A 26,671-nucleotide genomic window follows, 5' to 3' on the forward strand; every position below is an offset into this window, starting at 1 on the left:
AGACAGAATCAGGATCCCATTCTAAGATAACAATACGTTGGTACACAAAGCAAGTTTCCACAAAGTATGTATTTCCCCCTGCCCTACCTACCCCTTCTATGGTGTGTGTGTGTGTGTGTGTCATTCTATACATGAACCTGAATTAACCACTCCATCCGACAAACTGATATGCAGGAGGGAGAGGATCCTGGTTGTCAGTCAGACGCCTTGTCGAGGCCCCGGGCCACGGCTCTGAGAGCACGATGATGTCAGACAGATAAGTACTGAAGGAAGATTTAGAGGAGAGACTGTGACTGCTGTTAACATGGGGAGCCTCTTTGTCTGAGGTAAACTAATCTCACGACTGGGGACGTATTAAGCCTCGTCTCTTGTTGTTTTGGTTGTTAATTAACTAGAACAATGACAGTGTTCTATACCAAGACACAAAACATGCCACAACTTAAGTTCATGCCAAGAGGAACTTCAGTTCCATACATTTGGAATTATCTATTTTATATATTTTATATTCTAGAACAAGTTTCTGTTCCAGTCTGTAGTGTGATTGTATTAATCTGACACAGTGGTTGTTGTACCAGCATGGCCAGCACACTGCCGGTCAGTCACAGATTACAGCCCACTCTCTCAAACTGTGACCAAAGGGCGATGTAGTATGTATAGCATGGTGATGATTGTCAGTACAGTTAGCTAATCTCATCTCAGGGTGCTTATAGGAAATCTGTCTTCCCTGTTCACCGTCCTACCGGCCTCTCAAACATCCTTGACCTGCTATCTAAACATTAATACACAGTTAACTCACAATGAAAAGAATAGCTGTCAAATCAGAGTTAAGAAATAAATCAATATATATTACTGTTCTCCCAGACCATGGGTACATTCCATATGATACCCTATTCCCCATGGACCCTGGTCAAAAGTAGTGTACGATACAGTACAAGGGATTATAAACATGTAATCCTGCTTCCTTTCCTCCACACATGACACAGATACTCAGGCAGTACAGGCAGAGCATGGAATCAGTATTTCTCCTCTGTGTGTTGTACTGTTGAAGTGGTGGTCTTTTGGGACGGTACGTGCATGGATGTGATGGTCCTGTGATGGTCCTGCCGTGCCTCTCCGGCTGAAACCTCCGGCTGAGGTTTCAGCAGCTGGCAGCTGTACCCGGTCCCGTCTGGACTGACCCAGTCCCATTAAACAGTCAGGGGCTTTAGGAGGTGACTGTTTCCCCCCTGACAAATGACACCCCCAGCCCTTCTACTTCCAGAGAGAAAAGGATGTACATTAGAGCTGGATGTAGATGTAGCCAGTGTCCCTTCTATCCAAACACAGCCAGAGATACAACCCAACTAAAACTGTATTATAGGTACCGATTGTAAACTGTTTATGATCTCAATCAGTAAAGGGCAACTCTGGTACTTGGAGTCTGCTGCTTTTCACTTTTTATCCCCAGAAATATGATCGGTCATGGAGTTGCCCCAGGTTTAAAACGCTGCTCTGAAACAGAACAAAAATCTTCTGCAGATACTCAGGCCCCCGAGGACAGGAGCTGCCTTTCCCCGCCTGATTATAATCAGGATTTACTAGGATCATGTGTGTAACAGACGGGCGACAGGTTTTATTGGAATACAGAAATGATACTCTGACCTACTGTAGAGCTTGCTGAACATGCAGTCTAGCCCTGTAGGTGTAATTGTAACACTACAGTTAACACTACACAATCTCTCCCCAAAATGCTGCAGCACATCTGTTGTGTGACCTGGAATCCTGGTGAATCCAGATGGGGCGGTAGGGAGGTAATAACAGGGTTTAGGGTCAGCCAACTTCTCATCCTCGTCCAGGACCCAGACCCACCCCATGTCCCACTCTCACCAGAACCATAATCATACCTTACAGACCTTAGAGTGTTCCTGAGATTTACAGACCAGTGACACCACTGCATAAATACAAGACTGTAATTCTGCTCTACAAGCATTCTCATGTTTTACTGTCCCACTCCACCCCACACCCCGCCCCGGTGGCTCCATACCACAGCTCTCCTTCCCCGCGGTGCATCCGGATGCGTGGCATGCACGGGCGATTGAGTCTCTATCAAACAGCAATTACCTGTGCGTGAAAGGACACGTCCTGTCATACGTACGGAAGGCAGGTAGGCTGGCAGGCAGGTGTACTGCATACTGTAAATATATGCATGTGGATGTGGTACTTCCCTGGATGTATAAGGAGATATGGGGATATGGGGATAGCTGTCTGTGCATGCAGAAGAGCTGTGTGTGTGTCTGTACATTCATGTCTGTGTGTGTGTCTGTACATTCATGTCTCTGTGTGTGTGTCTGTAAATTCATGTCTGTGTGTGTGTCTGTACATTCATGTGTGTGTCTGTACATTCATGTCTGTGTGTGTGTGTGCAAATTCATGTCTCTGTGTGTGTCTGTACATTCATGTCTGTGTGTGTGTGTCTGTACATTCATGTCTGTGTGTGTGTGTCTGTACATTCATGTCTGTGTGTGTGTCTGTACATTCATGTCTGTGTGTGTGTCTGTACATTCATGTCTGTGTGTGTGTCTGTACATTCATGTGTGTGTGTCTGCACATTCATGTCTGTGTGTGTGTGTGTCTGTACATGCATGTCTGTGTGTGTGTGTGTCTGTACATTCATGTCTGTGTGTGTGTGTGTCTGTACATTCATGTCTGTGTGTGTGTGTGTCTGTACATTCATGTCTGTGTGTGTGTGTGTCTGTACATTCATGTCTGTGTGTGTGTGTGTCTGTACATTCATGTCTGTGTGTGTGTGTGTCTGTACATTCATGTCTGTGTGTGTGTGTGTCTGTACATTCATGTCTGTGTGTGTGTGTCTGTACATTCATGTCTGTGTGTGTGTGTCTGTACATTCATGTCTGTGTGTGTGTGTCTGTACATTCATGTCTGTGTGTGTGTGTCTGTACATTCATGTCTGTGTGTGTGTGTCTGTACATTCATGTCGTGTGTGTGTGTGTCTGTACATTCATGGGTGTGTGTGTGTGTCTGTACATTCATGTCTGTGTGTGTGTGTGTGTGTCTGTACGTTCATGTCTGTGTGTGTGTCTCTGTACGTTCATGTCTGTGTGTGTGTGTCTGTACGTTCATGTGTGTGTGTGTGTGTCTGTACGTTCATGTCTGTGTGTGTGTGTGTCTGTACGTTCATGTGTGTGTCTGTACGTTCATGTCTGTGTGTGTGTGCGCGTATGTGTGAATGATGTTTCTGAATCCTCCATTGTGGTTCTGACTAAGAACATCCACTACTATCTCCATGAGACCAGCGCTGCCTGCAGGCCTGCCAACGTGGCAGAAAGAGTATATGTCTCAAATGGCACCCTATTCCCTATACATCCCATTAGTCTCTGGTCAAAAGTAGTGCACTATATAGCAAATAGGGTGCCATTTGGGATGCACTCACAGAGTGAACCTACAAATCTGACTACTTTCAAGTATAATATAGCTAAATATACTGAACAAAAATATAAACTCAACATGTAAAGTGAAATAAAAGCTCCCAGAAATGTTCCACACTCATAAAAAGCTTATCTCTCTCAAATGTTGTGCACAAATTAGTTTACATCTCTGTTAGTGAGCATTTCTCCTTTGCCAAGATAATCCATCCACCTGACAGGTGTGGCATGTCAAGAAGCTGATTAAACAGCATGATTGTTAGACAGGTGCACCTTGTGCTGGGGACAATAAAAGGCCACTCTAAAATGTGCAGTTTTGTAACACAGCACAATGCCACAGATGTCTCAAGTTTTGAGGGAGCGTGCAATTGGCATGCTGACTGCAGGAATGTCCACCAGAGCTGTTGCCAGAGAATGTAATAATACATTCACTACCATAAGCCACCTCCAAAGTTGTTATAGAGAATTTGGCAGTACGTCCAACCGGCCTTACGACCGCAGACTAAGTGTAACTACGCCAGCCCAGGACCTCCACATCAGGGCTTCTTCAACAGCGGGATCGTCTGAGACCAGCCACCCGGACAGCTGACGAAACTGGGGGTTTGCACAATCGAATAATTTCTGCACAAACTGTCAGAAACCCTCTCAGGGAAGCTCATCTGCGTGCTTGTCATCCTCAACAGGGTCTGACCTGACTGCAGTTCAGCGTCGTACCAGACTTCAGTGGGCAAATGCTCACCTTCGATGTCCACTGGCACGCTGGAGAAGTGTGCTCCTCACGGATTAATCTCGATTTCAACTGTACTAGACAGATGGCAGACAGCGTGTATGGCGTTGTGTGGGTGAGCGGTTTGCTGATGTCAACATTGGTATGAGCAGGCATAAGCTACGAACAATGAACACAATTGCATTTTATCGATGGCAATTTGAATGCACAGCGATACCGTGACGAGATCCTGAGGCCCATTGTTGTGCCATTCATCCGCTGCCATCACCTCAGGTTTCAGCATGATAATGCACAGCCCCATGTCGCATGGATCTGTACACAATTCCTGGAAGCTTAAAATGTCCCATTTCTTCCATGGCCTGCATACTCAGCAGACATGTCACCCATTGAGCATGTTTGGGATGCTCTGGATCGACGTATACGACAACGTGTTCCAGTTCCGCCAATATCCAGCAACTTCACAAAGCCATTGAAGAGGAGTGTGACATCATTCAACAGGCCACAATCAACAGCCTGACCAACTCTATGCAAAGGAGATGTGTCGCGCTCCATGAGGCAAATGGTGGTCACACCAGATAGTGACAGGTTTTCCTACCTTTTTTTTCAGGTATCTGTGACCAGCAGATGTATATCTGTATTCCCAGTCATGTTAAATATATAGATTAGGACCTAATGTGTTTATTTAAATTGACTGATTTCCTTTTATGAACTAACTGTAACTCTGTAAAATCTTTGAAATTGTTGCATGTTGCATTCATATTTTTGTTCAGTGTAGTTATAGTAGGTCATTGAATTATCCAGTATAATTTTAGATGACTTTAGGTTTGATATACAGCTGCTGCTACACTGCGTTCTATTAGAGAACTGGGATTAGTGTTATACAGAAGGCAAAGTAGCAGTAACCATGCTGCCTCTGTTAGATAAGGCATTCAGCGCTGTGGGACTGTTAGATAAGGCATTCAGCGCTGTGGGACTGTTAGATAAGGCATTCAGCGCTGTGGGACTGTTAGATAAGGCATTCAGCGCTGTGGGACTGTTAGATAAGGCATTCAGCGCTGTGGGACTGTTAGATAAGGCATTCAGCGCTGTGGGACTGTTAGATAAGGCATTCAGCGCTGTGGGACTGTTAGATAAGGCATTCAGCGCTGTGGGACTGTTAGATAAGGCATTCAGCGCTGTGGGACTGTTAGATAAGGCATTCAGCGCTGTGGGACTGTTAGATAAGGCATTCAGTGCTGTGGGACTGTTAGATAAGGCATTCAGCGCTGTGGGACTGCCAACTAAAGTTCAACACTGATCAAGCAGCTTGTGTAGTTGGAGGAGTACAACAGTCCCTTTAAGGAGGTGTCGATGGAGGTGTGTGGGTGTGTGTGTGTGTGTGTGTGTGTGCGCCACTTGTCATCACACACACATACAGTCATTAACACCAATGCTTTACTGTAACATGTCCTTTGTATTCTGATCTCATGTTCAGAGGTTAATTTACACAACAAAGTTCACTCTGTAAAATTCAAGGAAATGATTGTACTTCCTATTAAACAATGGTTTGTTTTCCCAAGATTATAAATGGCACCTCACTGTCTGGTGGGAACAGATTTAGTACTTCAAAAATGACACCCTATTCATCCAAATCTGTGTAATTTTGGATGACTTAATTAGTCCTCTTTGTCCTGGGTGAGAAATAAGGCTGCAACAATCGTCTACCACTGGAGTCTGTCTTTGGCCACAGCTTGAGCCTTGTTTTTGTCCCATTTAGGATGCCACTTATTTAAACCTCCACCTGCCTTGACCTCAGGTAACTACTCAGAGAGATGTGTGCCTGGGTCTGGGTAGGAGAAAGGTAAGCCCTGGGGTGTGGTGGTGCTGTGTCTAGGGGGGTCCTCCCTCAGGCCAGGAGCCAGGGTTTATCTTACACCTAATGGGCCGTGCCTCTTTGAAGATGGTGTTTGTCTGCTGTACAAACCAACCTTATCTGATTACTACAACTGCAGGTCTGGGACTCCACACACAAACCCACACACACAGATCTGATTACCGCACAAGCGCAGAGATGGTGCTGAGCCAGTCTAAAGCCTGCCTTGTTTGATTTGTCTGTAGGGAAAGACACTGGCAGCTGCATAAACCCTGACTCCCCACACTCTTTGTCTAGGTTTGATCATGTCGCACACTTTGTCTGCATCCCAAATGGGACCCTATTCCCTACATAGTGCACTCCTTCTGGACAGGGCTCTGTTCAAAAGTAATGCACTATATAAGGGATAGGATGCCATTTGTAACACATACTTATTCTTGGTTTGTTCTCCACACACACTCTAGGTTTGTTCTCGACCTAGATAAAGGAGGACAGGTGTATTTGTCCTGTTTGTGCACCCTGTAAGCCTACTACCAATTCAAGGCACTTTCATACTGTACCTGACAACAATGCCTTCAACCACAAATCCTCAGGCTTTGTCTAAAACAACAGTTTTCCCTCTGCAGCTTGTCTGACTGGCTAATTCTGTGAGATGATGATATCCAACCCTGTTTAAATTGTTGAAAAGTGTTATGGTATTCTCTGAGTCAAGGATTATGTGTGACTTAGTAAGGTGTTAGAAGGGATATAATTTACGTCTTTACACCTGTCTGATAAACATAGATATCAGCCTGTCTGATAAAAATAGGTATCAGGTGTTTTGCTTGAACACAGTATACAGTAACAGATATCTCTGTTATTTAACATGCTTTGAAAAGCTGTTCATGTATAATTTCCTTTTACAGTGTTTATTTAGATTAAGTTAATGCATCAGATAAAATGAGTATTTGGCTGAGTTACTACAGTACTGTTTTATCAGATGGACACATTAGTTCTATGCAGAGGTATTTTTCATCCAGTATTAGCCTCTTCTCCTTCTCTCTGCTCTCCTCCTCTCCTATCATCCCATTTATCTGTGTCACTTTGAGATGAGAAACACCAGACCAGCCTAGAGGTGTGATCATCGTCATGGAAACAGGGTTTATGCCTGTGGCGATATCACCACCATTAAATTCATTAATGTATTCACCATGGCTGTGTCTGAAATGACATCCTATTCCCTGCGTAGTGTTCTGTATAGGGAATATGGTTCCATTTGGGACCGAGCCTGTATCCAGTTCCTCTGTGAAGGACCAGGCTTCTACTGTTCAGTAGTCTGGAGAGAAGGGTTGGTCTGGTCCATTTTCACACGCAAAAAAATGAGTAAAGCACTCATATAATTCATATAGTTCAGAGCCAACAACTGCCACTCCAGTTTACCTCAAAGCTGTTTATTTTCCCAGAACGTACAGTAAATGAGCCCAGGGTCCTACTCTTACTGTGAGGGCCGTTACGCTCAATCAACACCCTCCCTGTGTTTCTGGTTGTTTGAGTCAGCTGTGATGTTAGTTGACAGCAACTTCCCAAGAACCAGCCCTATTCACAGCATGCGAAGTCCCGAGAGGGTGAGAGGGATAAAGAGAGAGAGAGAGAGGGATAAAGAGAGAGAAAGAGGGATAAAGAGAGATAGAGAGAGGGATAGAGAAAGCGAGAGAAAGTGAGAGAGTGTGAGAGGAACAGAACAGTGTGGGGGAGATTGACTCTAGAGGAATCTGGGCTCAGGAAAGTACTAATTGCAGACAGGCAGGCCTGAACTCCTCCAACTCGTCTACATCGCACACACAAACACACTCCTCTACCAGAGTCGACTACACTGCACCAGCTCCTTTCAACCAGACACAGAAATAGAGCTTTCAACCAGACACAGAAGTAGAGCTTGCAACCAGACACAGAAATAGAGCTTTCAACCAGACACAGAAGTAAAGCTTTCAACCAGACACAGAAATAGAGCTTTCAACTAGACACAGAAATAGAGCTTTCAACCAGACACAGAAATAGAGCTTTCAACTAGACACAGAAATAGAGCTTTCAACTAGACACAGAAATAGAGCTTTCAACCAGACACAGAAGTAGAGCTTTCAACCAGACACAGAAGTAGAGCTTTCAACCAGACACAGAAGTAGAGCTTGCAACCAGACACAGAAGTAGAGCTTGCAACCAGACACAGAAGTAGAGCTTGCAACCAGACACAGAAATAGAGCTTTCAACCAGACACAGAAGTAAAGCTTTCAACCAGACACAGAAATAGAGCTTTCAACCAGACACAGAAATAGAGCTTTCAACCAGACACAGAAATAGAGCTTTCAACCAGACACAGAAATAGAGCTTTCAACCAGACACAGAAATAGAGCAATGCCTTCAGGCTTCTAGTCTTTACATTTACATTCTGTACATCTTACAGAATAACATCCACTCAAATGTACTATACTGTAATTCAGGTGCTTTAAGGGCTAGAAATTACTAGTGTTGTGTTGTGTGCCAGCTAGTAGCTCAATGTGCAGTCATTTAGTTCTGTCCTCAGAAGCAATTGTAGTTAAAAAGTGGGTCATTACAAATTCAACTCAATAATTACATCAGACGGTATCCAGCTGTGAAACTGACTGAAACATTATCCTGATGTATAACATCTTCCTGTGTTTCCTCTCCTCCACAGCTCCAGTATTCTACTTCGGAGGCACAGACTACCGTGTGGATGAGAGTGATGGTTATGTGGAGGTCAAGGTGTATAGGACAGGCACTGACCTCTCTAAAACAGCCACGGTCACTGTACGCTCCAGGAAAACAGACCCTGTCTCTGCTGAAGGTAGATACAATACAACACTATACAACACAAACCTCTGTATGTCTATGACAGCACACTGTCTGCTGAAGGTCGGTGTTCCTGTCCCTACAATAAAACACACTGCTCTCACACAGGGGACTGTACTACAATCCACTGCCTTTGTGTTACAGCACACTGGTTTTAGCGCTGTATTTAAAGAGCCATATAGAGCTTAGGGAAAGGTTAACCAGGTGGAACAATATGCTTTAGTACTCCTCAGGGTTTGTCTGTCTGTCACTCTGGTGGTGTGGAAGCAGAGAGAACGCCCAGAGCAACGCAGGTTGGATGTGTTGGGATGTTATATGACCTCTGGAATGTAAACAGTGCTCTGCTCAGCCCCAGCTATTGACCAGGACCCACAGCAGATAGGGTGCCATTTGATACTTAACCCCAGTCTGGTAGCTGTTGGAAGGTGCAGAGGAAGGTAGGCCTTTAGGGTTGGGAGGGACAAAGTTGGAGGGACAGGGTTGGGAGGGACAGGGTTGGGAGGGACAGGGTTGGGAGGGACAAGGTTGGGAGGGACAAGGTTGGGAGGGACAAGGTTGGGAGGGACAGGGTTGGGAGGGACAGGGTTGGGAGGGACAGGGTTGGGAGGGACAGAGTTGGGAGGGACAGAGTTGGGAGGGACAGAGTTGGGAGGGACAGAGTTGGGAGGGACAGAGTTGGGAGGGTTGGGGGGGACAGAGTTGGGAGGGACAGTGGTGGGGGGGACAAGGTTGGGAGGGACAAGGTTGGGAGGGACAGGGTTGGGGGGGACAGAGTTGGGAGGGACAGGGTTGGGAGGGACAGGGTTGGGAGGGACAGGGTTGGGAGGGACAGGGTTGGGAGGGACAGGGTTGGGAGGGACAGAGTTGGGAGGGACAGTGGTGGGGGGGACAAGGTTGGGAGGGACAGGGTTGGGAGGGACAGAGTTGGGAGGGACAGGGTTGGGAGGGACAGGGTTGGGAGGGACAGGGTTGGGCGGGACAGGGTTGGGGGGGACAGAGTTGGGAGGGACAGGGTTGGGAGGGACAGAGTTGGGAGGGACAGTGGTGGGGGGGGACAAGGTTGGGAGGGACAGAGTTGGGAGGGACAGGGTTGGGAGGGACAGGGTTGGGAGGGACAGGGTTGGGAGGGACAGGGTTGGGAGGGACAGGGTTGGGGGGGACAGGGTTGGGAGGGACAGGGTTGGGAGGGACAGGGTTGGGAGGGACAGGGTTGGGAGGGACAAGGTTGGGAGGGACAGAGTTGGGAGGGACAGAGTTGGGAGGGACAGAGTTGGGAGGGACAGAGTTGGGAGGGACAGAGTTGGGAGGGACAGGGTTGGGAGGGACAGTGGTGGGGGGGACAAGGTTGGGAGGGACAGAGTTGGGAGGGACAGTGGTGGGAGGGACAAGGTTGGGGGGGACAAGGTTGGGGGGGACAGAGTTGGGAGGGACAGTGGTGGGGGGGACAAGGTTGGGAGGGACAGAGTTGGGAGGGACAGTGGTGGGGGGGACAAGGTTGGGAGGGACAAGGTTGGGGGGGACAGAGTTGGGGGGGACAGAGTTGGGAGGGACAGTGGTGGGAATAAAGCTAGATTGAGTAAAGACAGAGGAATGTAGACTGAATCCCTCACAGTCTGGTGTATAAGTCTGGATAAAGAGAGTATCTATATATCTCCTGAAACTAAAACCTTCCCCCTGCCTGCAGCCTTCTTCTTATCTCCTGCCCCGAGCACTCCTCATCCTCCTCTATCTCTCTTTTCTCTTTGTCTCTCTCTTTCTCTCTTTCTCACTCCTCTTAACTCCTCTCTCTCTCCTCCCCTCCTCCTTCACTCCTCCCTTTCTCTCTCCCTCCCCACTGTCTCTCTTTCCCTCTCAATTCTTAATTATCTCTTCTCCAGCCCTCAGCAAAATATTATTTCTATCCTATCTAATCTGTTGAGACTGCCATCCCAAGCAGACACACATACTGTAGCTTTATAATGCAGTTCCAAGCAGAGGGACACACACAGCTGGTTCAGCAACACATAGTTGGGTCTGTGGGTCAGACGTCCATAGCTACTGTAGGGTTGGAAGCAGTCGGGGGGGGTAAAGGCCATCCCATCAACACCCTGTCTCTTCATAGCTCTGAGTGGATGAAGAACATGTTTACACCCTCCTGGTGACCTAGGGAGATATCAGATGTCTCACGCCACTGCAGTCTTAATCCTCACACAGATTCCTAGTGCTCCCTCACTGCTATGTACTGTTGAGAGGAAGCAACATTTGATCAACATGTTGTAGTATTTCCTTTCATCTAACTCACCTCTACTGATGATACTCCATTGAATTATAGAGTCATAGGAGATCTAGGCCCATATGTATCAAGTGTCTCATAGTAGGAGTGCTGATCTAGGATCAGTTTTGCCATTTAGATAAAAAATGAACAAGATTGTTTAAGGACAGGGAGTACCTGATCTGAAATCAGCACTCCTACTCTGAGACGCTTGATACATACAGCCCCTGGTGTTAAAATAACATAAAATACATCATCCTGTCTCATCCCTCTCCCCACTCATCCCTCACTCTTCTCTCACTCCTCTAGCCGGTGTGGACTACGTAGGGATCAGTCGTAGCCTGGACTTTACCCCGAGGGTCAGCCAGCAGACGTTCTCTCATCCCTCCCTCTGATCGCTCTCTCTCTCCCTCTCTCTCCTCTAGTGGGTATTGACTGTTTCTCCTCTCCTCTAGCTGGTGTGGACTACGTCGGTATCAGCAGGAACCTGGACTTTGCCCCGGGGGTCAGCCAGCAGACGTTCAGGGTTACCATCCTGGATGACCTGGGTCAGCCGGTGCTGGAGGGGACCGAGACATTCGAGCTGGTCCTCCGCATGCCCATGAACGGCATCCTGGGAGAACCGGGGAAGGCCACCATCCTCATCAACGACTCCGTCTCTGACCGTGAGTGAATCTTGCTGATATTCTGCATCCCAAATGCCACCTTATTCCCTATGTAGTGCACTAATTTTAACCAGGGCCCATAGGCTCGAGTCACAACGTATCTTGACTGTGAGTGAACCTAGCTGATTTAGTCACCACGTATCTGATTTGTCAGAATGCGTCTAATTATCAATGAACTATAAATATAGATTAAAACGGGCACTGGCATTTCACTCAGAAGTTTAGAAACATATCATAACTTGCGCTGACAAAACAGGGCATCTCTGAAACATACCAACACCAGTAAAGACGATTGAACAATGCTGCCAATTAAAACGTTGGTATCAAAGGGCCTCCCGGGTGGTGCAGTGGTCTAGGCACTGCGTCGCAGTGTTAGCTGTGCCACCAGAGACTCTGGGTCCGGCTACGACTGGCTGTGACCGGGAGGCCCACAGGGCAGCGCACAATTGGCCCAGCGTCGTTCGGGTTAGGGAGGGTTTGGCCGGCAGGGATATCCTTGTCTCATCGCACACTAGTGACTCCTGTGGCGGGCCGGGCGCAGTGCACGCTGACCAGGTCGCTAGGTGTACGGTGCTCCTCCGACACATTGGTGCGGCTGGCTTCTGGGTTGGATGCGCGCTGTGTTAAGAAGCAATGCGGCTTGGTTGGGTTGTGTTTCGGAGGACGCATGGCTCTTGACCTTCGCCTCTCCTGAGTCCGTGCGGGAGTTGTAGCGATGAGACAAGACAGTAACTACTAACAATTGGATACCACAAAAAATTGGATACGTAAAAAAAACTTTGGTATCTCAATACTGTAGGTGTCCATATAAATGCATTTATAAAGCTTTTATAAAGGCTTATAGTGCATTATACGATCAGCTGTAGACAGTTATGAGCAGTATGTCATGGTTATGATCAACACTGTTTCACGATGCACTTGATCTAATGTAGATGATTTGTTGATGTGATTGTCCTCTAACAGTGCCCAAGGTGCAGTTCCGTGATGCCATGTACATGGGGCATGAGAACTCAGGTCAGATCTCAGTCGTGGTGTATCGTAGTGGAGACATCAGTTACAGGTCAACGGTCCGCTGTTACACCAGACAGGGTACCGCTCAGGTCATGATGGACTTCAACGAACGACCCAACACAGACGCTTCCATCATCACCTTCCTACCAGGTAACACTGAAAACTATTCTGTAAAACACTGTAAAAAAAACTGGTAACACTGAAAACTATTCTGTAAAACACTGTCAAAAAAACAGGTAACACTGAAAACTATTCTGTTAAACAGTGTAAAAAAACAGGTAACACTGAAAACTATTCTGTAAAAAAACAGGTAACACTGAAAACTATTCTGTAAAACGCTGTAAAAAAACAAACAGGTAACACTGAAAACTATTCTGTAAAACGCTGTAAAAAAACAAACAGGTAACACTGAAAACTATTCTGTAAAACGCTGTAAAAAAACAAACAGGTAACACTGAAAACTATTCTGTAAAACGCTGTAAAAAAACAGGTAACACTGAAACCTATTCTGTAAAACGCTGTAAAAAAACACGTAACACTGAAAACTATTCTGTAAAACACTGTAAAAAAAATTGTATCACAAGGAACACCTCGTAGGCCAAAAGGGTATCGTTTTTTTCAACAACTGGTTACTCATTTTTGGCTAATCTCTCTTGATCTCAATCTCTCTCTCTCTCTCTCTTGATCTCAATTCTCTCTCTCTCTCTCTCTCTCTCTCTCTCTCTCTCTCTCTCTCTCTCTTTCCTCCCATCTCCATCTCTCTATCCCTTCCTTCTCTTTCCAGGGGAGGTGGAGAAGCCGTGTGTTCTGTCCCTGGTTGATGACACGGAGCATGAGGAGGAGGAGGAGCTGAGGCTGGTGTTGGGGTCGCCCCGCAGTGAGTCTCCGTTCGGAGCGTCCATCGGGAAACAGAACGAGACTCTGGTCAAGATCAAGGACGAAGCAGACAGTAAGACTGACTGACTCATAGATGGAATAATTTCATCTGTAGAAAATACAAGTTGCACACTCTATAATATTCCCAGATACATATTGCATTACTTCCCTTATTTTCTCAAGTTCATAATATACTAGTCTGCATCTTGTTAATTTGTTTGAGGGTGTGTGTCTTCAACTCATTCTACTCTGTGTGTCTGTTTGTAACATTGTTGAGTTCACACTGCTCCATGTCTGACTCTGTGACTCCCATCCATGTTCTCCCCAGAGGCCATCATCAAGTTTGGGGAGACTAAGTTCAGTGTGAGTGAGCCTAGCGGGTCAGGCCAGGTGTCCATGGTGAAGATCCCAGTGCTGAGGGTAGGAGACACCTCCAAGGTCTCTGTGGTCCGCGTCCACACCAAGGACGGATCAGCCACCTCCGGAGAGGACTACCATCCTGTATCTGAAGGTGAGAAATGTTATAACATCTCACACATCAACATCTCACAACCTCCCACATCAATAAGGCCATGAGTTTTTCCTGACAGTGTGATCTGATTAGGATACTGACCCTATGGAAATAATCCTCTTGATAAGGTAACTCGGTATCTGCAGTGTTTAGATGTTTCCTGTCTAACTTAGAGCTGTGTTGTTGTTGTTTACCCCAGACATTGAGTTCAAGGAGGGTGACACAGAGCACTACATCGAGGTAGAGATCTTGTATGATGGAGTCAGAGAGATGAGAGAAGCCTTCACTGTCCACCTGAAACCTGATGAGAACATGGTGGCTGAGACGCAGGTGAGGACTGGAACAATAACATCACATAGACTCAGCAATATGACGTTGACACAAGTAGCAGGATGAACTGAGAATATTGCAGATAAGCGGGTACGCTTCACTTACCTTCAACATGATAGCTGAGGGACAAGAACAAGAGAGAAGTTTCGTTGTTGCGTTAGTTGGCCCGATAATGCTGTTTACGTCGTGTATCACTACCTTTAACAACACTTTTGTTTGATCTGTTTATTTTCTGTCCGTCCCCAGATGAGTAAGGCCATTATCTACATAGAGGAGACCAACAGCATGGCGGACGTCACCTTCCCCTCCGTCCCCCAGGTGTTCTCCCTACTGCAGTATGACGACACCTCCAGGGCCAGACACACCCCCCCAGTGGCAGGCTACCCCGTTGTCTGTGTCACGGTACGGATAATGGTTTATCAGGGACTTTTAACCTCCCAGTCCAGAGGTTCGTTCCAAATGGCACCCTATTCTCAGTTTAGTGCACTACATTTGGCCAGAGTCCCATAGGGAAGTGCACTATATAGGGAATAGGATGCCATTTAGGACGAAGACCATGGCATCATTGTATTCACTGTCTGGTCTTAATTTACTTTAAAAACTAAGTTGTTTCTTAGGTTTAGGAATGTGTCAATTAGGATTCAATTAGGATTTAATTTAATATTGAAGCACAGGTGAGTGATGTTGATGAACAATGCACATTTTCCCTTGGACTACATGACAGTATATTTTGCCTCATTCCCACTCCCTCCTCCCTCTCTCCCTCCCTCAGGCTTGTAACCCTAAGTACCCTGACTACGACAAGACTGGCTCCATCTGTATCAGCGAGCACATCAATGACACACTGACACACTACCGATGGTTGGTCAGCGCTCCCACCAGCCTGGACGGGGTCACCAGCTCCATGAGAGAGGTGGACTTTAATACCTTCTTCTCCTCCTCCAAGATCATCACCTTGGACTCTGTCTATTTCCAGGTAGAGAACACATTATCAGTGAACTGAGTGTGAATTTGGACTGGCTCAGTCAAAGAGTTGAACCTCTGAAAATACCTAAATTGAATGATTGAGTTGACTGTATTGATGTGATTGAGTTGACTGTATTGATGTGATTGAGATCACTGTATTGATGTGATTGAGTTGACTGTATTGATGTGATTGAGTTGACTGTATTGATGTGATTGAGTTGACTGTATTGATGTGAGATGCCCACCACTACTAAGTGAATGATCCAGTTGACTGTATTGATTTGAGATGTGTGTCTCTCCCTCCAGGCTGGCTCTAGGGTGCAGTGTGCAGCCCGGGCTGTGAACTCTAATGGAGATGAGGGCCTGGAACTCAGCAGCTCCATAGTCTCCATCAGTATAGAGAATGGTATGTGCCAGCCTCGTGTGGTGGGTACAGTGGGCGCTGAGCCCTTCTCTGCCAAGCTACGCTACACCGGAGCAGAGGACCCAGACCACCCCAACCTCATCAAGATCACTGTCACCATGCCACACATAGACGGTGAGGAACACAGAGAGACTTCTAGTTTCTCTTTCTCTCTTGCTCTCTATTTCTGACACTCTTTCTCTCTCTGTCATTCTTTCTCACTCTCTATTTCACTCTATCTCCCGCCCCTGCCTTTCTCTCTCCTAACCCCTTGTCTCCCCTCTCCTCTCTCCTCTCCTCTCCCAGGCATGCTCCCCGTGGTCTCCACCCGTCCTCTGTCTAACTTTGAGCTGACGTTGAGTCCTGATGGTACTCGTGTGGGGAACCACCGCTGTTCTAACCTGCTGGACTACACCGAGGTCAAGACCCGCCACGGCTTCATAACCAACGCCACCAAGAACCCTGAGGTGATAGGGGAGACCTCTCCCTACCAGTACAGCGCCCCCCTGAGGGGATCCAGCATACTGCGCTTCTACAGGAACCTCAACCTAGAGGCCTGTCTATGGGAGTTCACTAGTTACTATGACATGTCTGAGCTACTGTCAGACTGTGGAGGGACCATCGGTACAGACGGACAGGTGAGAGAGCTGTGTGTGTGTGTGTGTGTGTGTGTGTGCGCCCGTGGGGGCACTATCAGAACAGACAGACAGATAGGTGAGCTGCCCCACCCCACAATCCCACCATACCCCTGACCAATTGCAAAATAAGTATGGGGAGAGGTGTCATGATGATTTCTTGGGGAGAGGTGTCATGATGATTTCTTGGGGAGAGGTGTCATGATGATCTCTTGGGGAGAGGTGTGATGACTCTTGGGGAGAGGTGTCATGATGATTTCTCGGGGAGAGGTGTCATGATGATTTCTTGGGGAGAGGTGTCATGATGACTCTTGGGGAGAGGTGATGATGACTCTTGGGGAGAGGTGTCATGATGATCTCTTGGGGAGAGGTGTCATGATGATTTCTTGGGGAGAGGTGTCATGATGACTCTTGGAGGCTCTTGGGGAGAGGTGTCATGATGATTTCTTGGGGAGAGGTGTCATGATGATTTCTTGGGGAGAGGTGTCATGATGATTTCTTGGGGAGAGGTGTCATGATGATTTCTTGGGGAGAGGTGTCGATGATTTCTTGGGGAGAGGTGTATGATGACTCTTGGGGAGAGGTGTCATGATGATTTCTTGGGGAGAGGTGTCATGATGATCTCTTGGGGAGAGGTGTCATGATGACTCTTGGGGAGAGGTGTCATGATGATTTCTTGGGGAGAGGTGTCATGATGATCTCTTGGGGAGAGGTGTCATGATGATTTCTTGGGGAGAGGTGTCATGATGACTCTTGGGGAGAGGTGTCATGATGACTCTTGGGGAGAGGTGTCATGATGATTTCTTGGGGAGAGGTGTCATGATGATTTCTTGGGGAGAGGTGTCATGATGACTCTTGGGGAGAGGTGTCATGATGACTCTTGGGGAGAGGTGTCATGATGACTCTTGGGGAGAGGTGTCATGATGATTTCTTGGGGAGAGGTGTCATGATGACTCTTGGGGAGAGGTGTCATGATGATTTCTTGGGGAGAGGTGTCATGATGACTCTTGGGGAGAGGTGTCATGATGACTCTTGGGGAGAGGTGTCATGATGACTCTTGGGGAGAGGTGTCATGATGACTCTTGGGGAGAGGTGTCATGATGACTCTTGGGGAGAGGTGTCATGATGACTCTTGGGGAGAGGTGTCATGATGATTTCTTGGGGAGAGGTGTCATGATGACTCTTGGGGAGAGGTGTCATGATGACTCTTGGGGAGAGGTGTCATGATTTCTTGGGGAGAGGTGTCATGATGACTCTTGGGGAGAGGTGTCATGATGACTCTTGGGGAGAGGTGTCATGATGATTTCTTGGGGAGAGGTGTCATGATGACTCTTGGGGAGAGGTGTCATGATGATTTCTTGGGGAGAGGTGTCATGATGACTCTTGGGGAGAGGTGTCATGATGATTTCTTGGGGAGAGGTGTCATGATGACTCTTGGGGAGAGGTGTCATGATGATTTCTTGGGGAGAGGTGTCATGATGATCTCTTGGGGAGAGGTGTCATGATGACTCTTGGGGAGAGGTGTCATGATGACTCTTGGGGAGAGGTGTCATGATGATTTCTTGGGGAGAGGTGTCATGATTTCTTGGGGAGAGGTGTCATGATGACTCTTGGGGAGAGGTGTCATGATGATTTCTTGGGGAGAGGTGTCATGATGATTTCTTGGGGAGAGGTGTCATGATGACTCTTGGGGAGAGGTGTCATGATGATTTCTTGGGGAGAGGTGTGATGACTCTTGGGGAGAGGTGTCATGATGATTTCTTGGGGAGAGGTGTCATGATGACTCTTGGGGAGAGGTGTCATGATGACTCTTGGGGAGAGGTGTCATGATGACTCTTGGGGAGAGGTGTCATGATGATTTCTTGGGGAGAGGTGTCATGATGATTTCTTGGGGAGAGGTGTCATGATGATTTCTTGGGGAGAGGTGTCATGATGATTTCTTGGGGAGAGGTGTCATGATGACTCTTGGGGAGAGGTGTCATGATGATTTCTTGGGGAGAGGTGTCATGATGACTCTTGGGGAGAGGTGTCATGATGATTTCTTGGGGAGAGGTGTCATGATGATTTCTAGGGGAGAGGTGTCATGATTTCTTGGGAAGAGGTGTCATGATTTCTTGGGAAGAGGTGTCATGATGATTTCTTGAAATGTCAGGATTTACTTGCTCGGTATTTGACCTCCAGTTCTTTCCTGTAATAGTTCTTGTAATTTTCCTTTTCACCGACAGAATCCATTACAGCCACATCTCTGTTAGCTACCCCTTGAGAGGCTCCTCCAGACATTGTTCTTCTAAACCCCATGTTAACCTCACCACTAATAACTAACCAAACACAGGGCTTTATGGATTCCCACAACTCATCACGAGGCCTGCTATTTATCTTGTCAAAATGGCTTCTCCAACATTCACAGCACCATTATTAAAACCTTCTGCTCTTTTCTGTGCTGTGCTCTTTAAACAGCTGCTGCTGTGTGATGGAGGGACCGCTCTTACAGGTCTTAAACTCTCCCTTAAACTCCCTCCCTACTTCTCTCTCTCTCTCTCCCTCCCTCCCCGTCTCCCTCCCTCCCTCCCTCTCTCTCTCCCTCCCTCCCTGAGTGGAGATCTCAAACGCTGGTCACATGGTTCAGTGCTCCTGTCATGTAGATTTCCCGTGGAAACCTCCAGTCACTTCAGTGCAGTTAAACCCCAGTCAGTCTATTAGTTCACTAGCACTTAATTAAGCAGGCTGTGGTCATAAAGAGATGCCTGCAGAGAGGAGAGATGCCTGCAGAGAGAGAGAGAGCAAAGGTCTTGGTATGGTTAAGGTCTCCTCACGCTAGACACACACACACACACACACACACACACACACACACACACACACACACACACAGGAGCAAAGGACATGTTGTGGTAAAGGTCTCCTCACGCTAGACACACACACACACACACACACACACACACACACACACACACACACACACACACACAGGAGCAAAGGACATGTTGTGGTAAAGGTCTCCTCACGCTACGGATCCTCCCTGCTGTAGATCATCAACTAGAAGCCCCCTAGCAATGTGTGTGTGTGTGTGCGTGCGCGTGCGTGTGCGTGTGTAAAGGAAAGAAATCAACAGTGCATGTAGAATTTATGAGAGGCTAACTACTAACCCAATTTAAGGTTAAGCATATTGTATGGTTGAAAAGACACCAACTCCATGGAATATCATTATATTCTATGTAAAGTGAAATTCCATTTTGCAAGATAAATGATACTGTAAATGGATATTGCATGCAAACATGGATGAGTTAAGATTCATAGTAAGTATAAGATAATGATATTTATGGCGGCGGTGATCATCATTCTCTTCTAAAGTAAACTTCCTCCACACTTTATGACTTTCCTTCTGGCAGGTTGTAATCCAGCGTTAGCCCATTTGTTTACGTTGAAACTGAAATAAGTTAATATTCTGACAAGACAGAGCTTTGTGGGAGAGGTCGGAGTTGATCAGCACTTGATAATCCTGAATGTCAGGGTCTGCCTTAGTACTGTGTACCAACACTGGTTTAACTTGGTCAATGTCCCTCCTATCTGCAGGTTTGACGTGCTGTTGCTAGTCTCTGGCAGCCATGTGACAACAGACTGAGGTGTTTTAAGTATCACTGGCCCAAATGGCACACTATTCCCTTTGTTTTGTAATGCATTACTTTTGACCAGGGCCCATAGGGAATAAGTTGCCATTTGGTACATAGCCAGAGACCTAGGTGCATTAAGCATCACTGTGCTGTTTTAAGTAAGATCCATAACTAAGAGAGAGAATGAGACCCCGCCAGGTACTACAGACATGTCTCTATTCACCCAGAAACCCTATACCCCTACTGCAGGGTCTTCCTGTGTGCCTGTGTCACATCCATATGGGCTGTCCTACAGGTGAGTTGTACTGTAAGCTTCAATCAGTGTGGTCAGGAAGAACAAACAGAAAGACTCAATAGCTCTTGTCTAGAGGAACATTATTTGTGCCCCTGTGTTCTCTCTGACCTGAGAGGCTCTTAAGGGTCTGACTGACTGACTGGGAGGCTGGGGGGCTGAGTGGAGAGGTTGAGGAGTACAGAGAGACTGAGTCCGACCAAGCTTGGGGCCCCAGACTGGCCTCTCACCGTGCTGGGACTGACTCTGTCTCTCTGTGTGTCATGGCGAGAGGCTTTGTCCCCAGCTTATCAGACCACAGGTATCCATTAGGGCTCAGCAGGCAGCGCCAGGGTCATACAGCAAATCATCTGTCTCAGCTCTCTCTGGGTTCTACCAGTTCTCTGAGATCGATCTCTCTCTCCTCTTTCCTTCTCTCTCTCCTTTCTCTCTCTCTCTCTTCTCCTTTTCTTTCTCTCTCACCCCCCCCCCCTCTCTCTCTCATCCAGGGCATAGGCAGGTCCCATCATGAAGGGAGAGCTAGTGCATACAGGTAACCCTCTCACAGGTCACCGGACGGAGCAGCTACCATTCAAATCCTTCTACTCTCTCTCTCTCTCCTCCTTCCTTCTCTCTCTCCTTTCTATCTCTTTCTCTCTCTCTCTCTCTCTCTCTCTCTCTCTTTATCTATCTTTCTCCCTGCCTTTCTCTCTCTTTCTCTCTCTCTCTCTCTCTCTCTCTCACTCTCTCTCTTTATCTATCTTTCTCCCTGCCTTTCTATCTCTTTCTCTCTCTCTCTCTCTCTCTCTCACTCTCTCTTTATCTATCTTTCTCCCTGCCTTTCTATCTCTTTCTCTCTCTCTCTCTCTCTCTCTCTCTCTTTATCTATCTTTCTCCCTGCCTTTCTATCTCTTTCTCTCTCTCTCTCTCTCTCTCTCTCTCTCTCTTTATCTATCTTTCTCCCTGCCTTTCTATCTCTTTCTCTCTCTCTCTCTCTCTCTTTATCTATCTTTCTCCCTGCCTTTCTATCTCTTTCTCTCTCTCTCTCTCTCTTTATCTATCTTTCTCCCTGCCTTTCTATCTCTTTCTCTCTCTCTCTCTCTCTTTATCTATCTTTCTCCCTGCCTTTCTATCTTCTCTCTCTCTCTCTCTCTCTCACTCTCTTTATCTATCTTTCTCCCTGCCTTTCTCTCTCTTTCTCTCTCTCTTTCTCTCTCTCTCTCTTTATCTATCTTTCTCCCTGCCTTTCTATCTCTTCTCTCTCTCTCTCTCTCTCACTCTCTCTCTTTATCTATCTTTCTCCCTGCCTTTCTATCTCTTTCTCTCTCTCTCTCTCTCTCACTCTCTTTATCTATCTTTCTCCCTGCCTTTCTATCTTTTCTCTCTCTCTCTCTCTCTCTCTCTCTCTCTCTCTCTTTATCTATCTTTCTCCCTGCCTTTCTATCTCTTTCTCTCTCTCTCTCTTTCTCTCTCTCTCTCTCTCTCTCTCACTCTCTCTTTATCTATCTTTCTCCCTGCCTTTCTATCTCTTTCTCTCTCTCTCTCTCACTCTCTCTCTTTATCTATCTTTCTCCCTGCCTTTCTCTCTCTCTCTCTCTCTCTCACTCTCTCTCTTTATCTATCTTTCTCCCTGCCTTCTCTCTCTTTCGCTCTCTCTTTTTCTCTTTCTCTCTGGTTCTTTGTCTTGCTGTAGTCTATCTGTTGTTTAAGGGTTCCAAGTACAATAGAACAAATCAACAGCCTGGATTGTTATGTCTTGATAGCATGATTAACTTCAGAATGGGATGGTTTTATCTTCATTGTTGACAAATCAATAATTGAATAACACAACCAAACATGCACCAGTTGTAAATGTAATGGTTTGCTATTGTTGCCATATATCTGGATTTAACTCTGTTGAAAAGATACCATCTGTCTGAAATGTGGCCAGTGTAAATGTCAGAGTAAACCCTCTTGAATCCATAAGTGCTCCAGTAGTACTAGTACAGCTCATACAGTACAGCACTGTGTATCTACACTGTGTACAAAACATTAGGAACACATTCCTAATATTGTGTTGCACCCCCTTTTGCCCTCAGAACAGCCTCAATTCGTCAGGGCATGGACTACAAGGTGTCGAAAGGGATGCTGGCCCATGTTGACTCCAATGCCTCGCACAGTTGTGTCAAGTTGGCTGGATGTCCTTTAGGTGGAGAACCATTCTTGAAACACACTGGAAACTGTTGAGCTTGAAAAGCCCAGCAGCGTTGCAGTTCTTGACACAAACCAGTGCGCCTGGCACCTAATACCATACCCGGTTCAAATGCACTTAAATATTTTGTCTTGCCCCTTCACCCTCTGAATGACACACATACACAATCCATGTCTCAATTGTCTAGAGGCTTAAAAAACCTTCTTTAACCTGTCTCCTCCCCTTCATCTACACTGATTGAAGTGGATTTAACAAGTGACATCAAAAAGGGATCATAGCTTTCACCTGGATTCACCTGGTCAGTCTATGTCATGGAAAGAGCAGGTGTTCTTAATGTTTTGTACGCTCAGTGTATATTAAGTGGTATGATGCTGTCTGCTGATAGTAACACTCATTGATCACACTATATGCACTTCAGCACTACATAAGCCACCGTAATACCCTCTATATGTCACCTGCTATATTTATTACATACAGAATCACATCAATCTATAGAATATAGATAAACACCAAGCCATAATCATATATCAAGTTATGAGTGGGTCTGAATACTGTTCCCATGAGGTATTTGTTAAGTTATGAGTGGGTCTGAATGCTGTTCCCATGAGGTATTTGTTAAGTTATGACTGGGTCTGAATACTTTTCCCATGAGGTATTTGTTAAGTTATGACTGGGTCTGAATACTGTTCCCATGAGGTATTTGTTAAGTTATGAGTGGGTCCGAATACTGTTCCCATGAGGTATTTGTTAAGTTATGAGTGGGTCTGAATACTGTTCCCATGAGGTATTTGTTAAGTTATGACTGGGTCTGAATACTGTTCCCATGAGGTATTTGTTAAGTTATGAGTGGGTCTGAATACTGTTCCCATGAGGTATTTGTTAAGTTATGAGTGGGTCTGAATACTGTTCCCATGAGGTATTTGCAAGCTCCATACAGATAGGCAGCTTGTGAATGTTTAGCATAGGCCTATATATTAACTATTACTAGGGACCTTTTGTAAACACCCTGCTTGTTGGATGTTTAAGTGTGTGGATGCTTAAATGCATTTAGCAAAGTTTGATGTAATGTATGTACTTCTATCAGTCTCTATTTCTCTCTCTCTCTTTCTCTTTTTATTTCACTATCACTCTCTCCCCTTCTCTGTCTCTCTCTCTCTGTCTCTCTCTCTCTCTCTCTCTCTCTCTCTTTCTCCCCCTCTTTCAATTCAATTCGATTTAAGGGCTTTATTGGCATGTGAAACATATGTTTACATTGACAAAGCAAGTGAAATAGATAATAAACAAAAGTGAAATAAACATTAAAAAATGAACAGTGAATATTACACTCACAAAGTTCCCCCAAAAATACATTTCAAATCTCATATTATGTCTTTATACAGTGTTGTAATGATGTGCAAATAGTTAAAGTACAAAAGGCAAAATAAATAGCCATAAATGGAGGTTGTATTTACAGTGGTGTTTGTTCTTCACTAGTTGCCCTTTCCTTGTGGCAACAGGTCAAAAATCTTGCTGCTGTGATGGCACACTGTAGTACTGTCTTTCACCCAATAGATATGGGAGTTTATCAAAATTGGATTTGTTTTCGAATTCTTTGTGGGTCTGTGTAATCTGAGGGAAATATGTTTGGCAGGAGGTTAGGAAGTGCAGCTCTGTTTTTTTGTAAATTCTTTCCAATGTGTCAAGTAATTATCTTTTGTTTTCTCACGATTTGGTTTGGGTCTAATTGTGTTGCTGTCCTGGGGCTCTGTGGGGCCTGTTTGTGTATGTGAACAGAGCCCCAGGACCAGCTTGCTTAGGGGGCTCTTCTCCAGGTTCATTTCTCTGTAGGTGATGGCTTTGTTATGGAAGGTTTGGGAATCGCTTCCTTTTAGGTGGTTGTAGAATTTAACGGCTCATTTCTGGATTTTGATAATTAGCGAGTATCGGCCTAATTCTGCTCTGTATTAATTATTTGGAGTTTTACGTTGTACACTGAGGATATTTTTGCAGAATTCTGCATGCAGAGTCTCAATTTGGTGTTTGGCCCATTTTGTGAATTCTTGGTCGGTTAGCGGACCCCAGACCTCACAACCATAAAGGGCAATGGGTTCTATAACTGATTCAAATATTTTTTGCCAGATCTTAATTGGTATGTTGAATTTTATGTTCCTTTTGATGGCATAGAAGGCCCTACTTGCCTCTCAGATAGTTCACAGCTTTGTGGAAGTTACCTGTGGCGCTGATGTTTAGGCCGAAGTATGTATAGTTTTTTGTGTGCTCTAGGGCAATGGTGTCTAGATGGACTTTGTATTCATGGTCCTGGCAACTGGACTTTTTTTGTAACACCATTTTTTTTGTCTTACTGAGATTTACTGTCAGGGCCCAGGTCTGACAGAATCTATGCAGAATATATAGGTGCTGCTATATGCCCTCTCTCTCTCGCTTTCTTTCTCTTTTTCTCTCTCTCTCTCTCTCTCTCTCTCTCTCTCTCTCTCTCTCTCTCTCTCTATTTTCCTCTCTATTTCGCTCACTATTTTGTTTTCCTCTCTCTATTTCTCTCTCTTTATTTCTCCCTCTTTTTTCTGTCTCTCTGTAGCTTGAACCTACTATTGCTAGTATTCTGTGTTACTGTAAAGTTACTGTAAAGTGTATTGATGTTTAAATGCATGTTAAATACAGCTTGATTTGATGTATATCTCTCTCTAGGTGTTGAACCTGGTCCAGTCCTATGTGACCCTCCGGGTGCCCCTCCATGTCTCCTATGTGTTCCACTCCCCGGTGGGGGCAGGGGGCTGGCAGCATTTTGACCTGCAGTCTGAGCTACGACTCACCTTCGTATACGACACTGCCATCTTGTGGCGGGATGGCATCGGTAGCCCTCCTGAGGCTGAGCTACAAGGCAAGTCTCACATCAAATTAAACATATTCAAAAGTAATTTCATTCTTTACAGAATGAGGCAAAAACAAACAAAAAAATACAACACTGTCTGGTGTGCTTCGAGCACAGATGATATGGCTATGTGATATCTTTTACAGCAATGAATGAAGATGTGTTAGTTTGGTGTGACAGTGAGGCCGACGGGTTGCATTCTGCAGGTGTCCTTCACCGCACCTTCCTCTGTGGGTGGGCTATAATAGTAGGGATGTGTTAGGTCAGTGTGTCAGGGAGACTGACTGGCTGTATTCTGTAGGAGCCCTGTACCCCACCAGTATGCGTATCAACGAACAGGGTCGTCTGGTGGTCAACTTCAGAACTGAGGCTCGGTTCAGAGGACTGTTTGTCATATCACACTCTGGTATGTTCACATTATCTACTCTTTTCATACAGTACATCCACGGCTTAAACTAGTAACCCACCGTATGTATCAAGTGTCTCAGAGTAGGAGTGCTTATCTAGTATCAGGTCCGTGTAATCTTAAACATTGTGATGTAAAACTGATCCTAAGTCAGCACTCCTACTATGACACGCTTGAATCTGTACATATTCCCCTTCAGTTCTCTATTAGCCTAGCCTTACCTGTGTCTGTACCCAGCGTCCTCTCTGTCGTCCATGGTGATGTGTGCGGACCACCCTGGGGTGACCTTTAACCTCAGCCTGGTGAGGAGCGAGCCCACCTACAACCAGCCCATGCAGCAGTGGACCTTCACATCAGACTTCGCTGTGAGGACAGCATCTTCTTTTCTTTTATCTTTAATACTGTGTTATCAATATATTCTTATTTTTTAATCTGGTTTCTCTGTCTTTAGTGTAAAGACTTGGGAGTAGCATATGTCATTTACAGAATTTCTTTCTTAAGTTGTAGTGTGTTATCGGCACTTGTGTAAAATAACTAAAAGTAAAAAGATAATTTTTGTTCTAAATGACCTGATTAAATTAAGTTTCAACCCGAAGTAAATAACTGTGTCTTGTGCCCCCTCTCTGTCCCAGGTGCGTGACTACTCAGGTACCTACACAGTGAAGCTGCTGCCCTGTACCTCTCCCCCCAGTCTGGAGTACTCCCTGCCTCCTGTCTGTAACCCCAGAGAACCTGTCACCTTCGACCTGGACATACGCTTCCAGCAGGTCAGATCATCCTAGGATTAACGTTACTACAATCTTAGGGAAAAAAGGTGCTATCTTCTA

General features: G+C 45.9%; 1 protein-coding gene across 1 annotated transcript in view; it reads left to right on the top strand.

The window, feature by feature from the left end:
• LOC106581006 (FRAS1-related extracellular matrix protein 2) overlaps window positions 1-26,671 on the top strand; it is a 105,295-nt gene that overhangs the window by 72,976 nt on the left and 5,648 nt on the right. Inside the window, exons 9-22 of the mRNA XM_045703719.1 lie at window positions 8,694-8,843; window positions 11,555-11,764; window positions 12,728-12,925; window positions 13,560-13,724; window positions 13,980-14,162; window positions 14,362-14,492; window positions 14,739-14,894; window positions 15,265-15,468; window positions 15,765-15,996; window positions 16,168-16,499; window positions 25,255-25,447; window positions 25,740-25,844; window positions 26,082-26,209; window positions 26,477-26,611. Of these exons, the coding sequence (XP_045559675.1) occupies window positions 8,694-8,843; window positions 11,555-11,764; window positions 12,728-12,925; window positions 13,560-13,724; window positions 13,980-14,162; window positions 14,362-14,492; window positions 14,739-14,894; window positions 15,265-15,468; window positions 15,765-15,996; window positions 16,168-16,499; window positions 25,255-25,447; window positions 25,740-25,844; window positions 26,082-26,209; window positions 26,477-26,611 (2,522 nt within the window). The remainder of the gene's footprint in view (window positions 1-8,693; window positions 8,844-11,554; window positions 11,765-12,727; window positions 12,926-13,559; window positions 13,725-13,979; window positions 14,163-14,361; window positions 14,493-14,738; window positions 14,895-15,264; window positions 15,469-15,764; window positions 15,997-16,167; window positions 16,500-25,254; window positions 25,448-25,739; window positions 25,845-26,081; window positions 26,210-26,476; window positions 26,612-26,671) is intronic.

The sequence above is a fragment of the Salmo salar genome, chromosome ssa20 (assembly GCF_905237065.1).
Source record: "Salmo salar chromosome ssa20, Ssal_v3.1, whole genome shotgun sequence".
NCBI classification, from domain to species: Eukaryota; Metazoa; Chordata; class Actinopteri; order Salmoniformes; family Salmonidae; genus Salmo; species Salmo salar.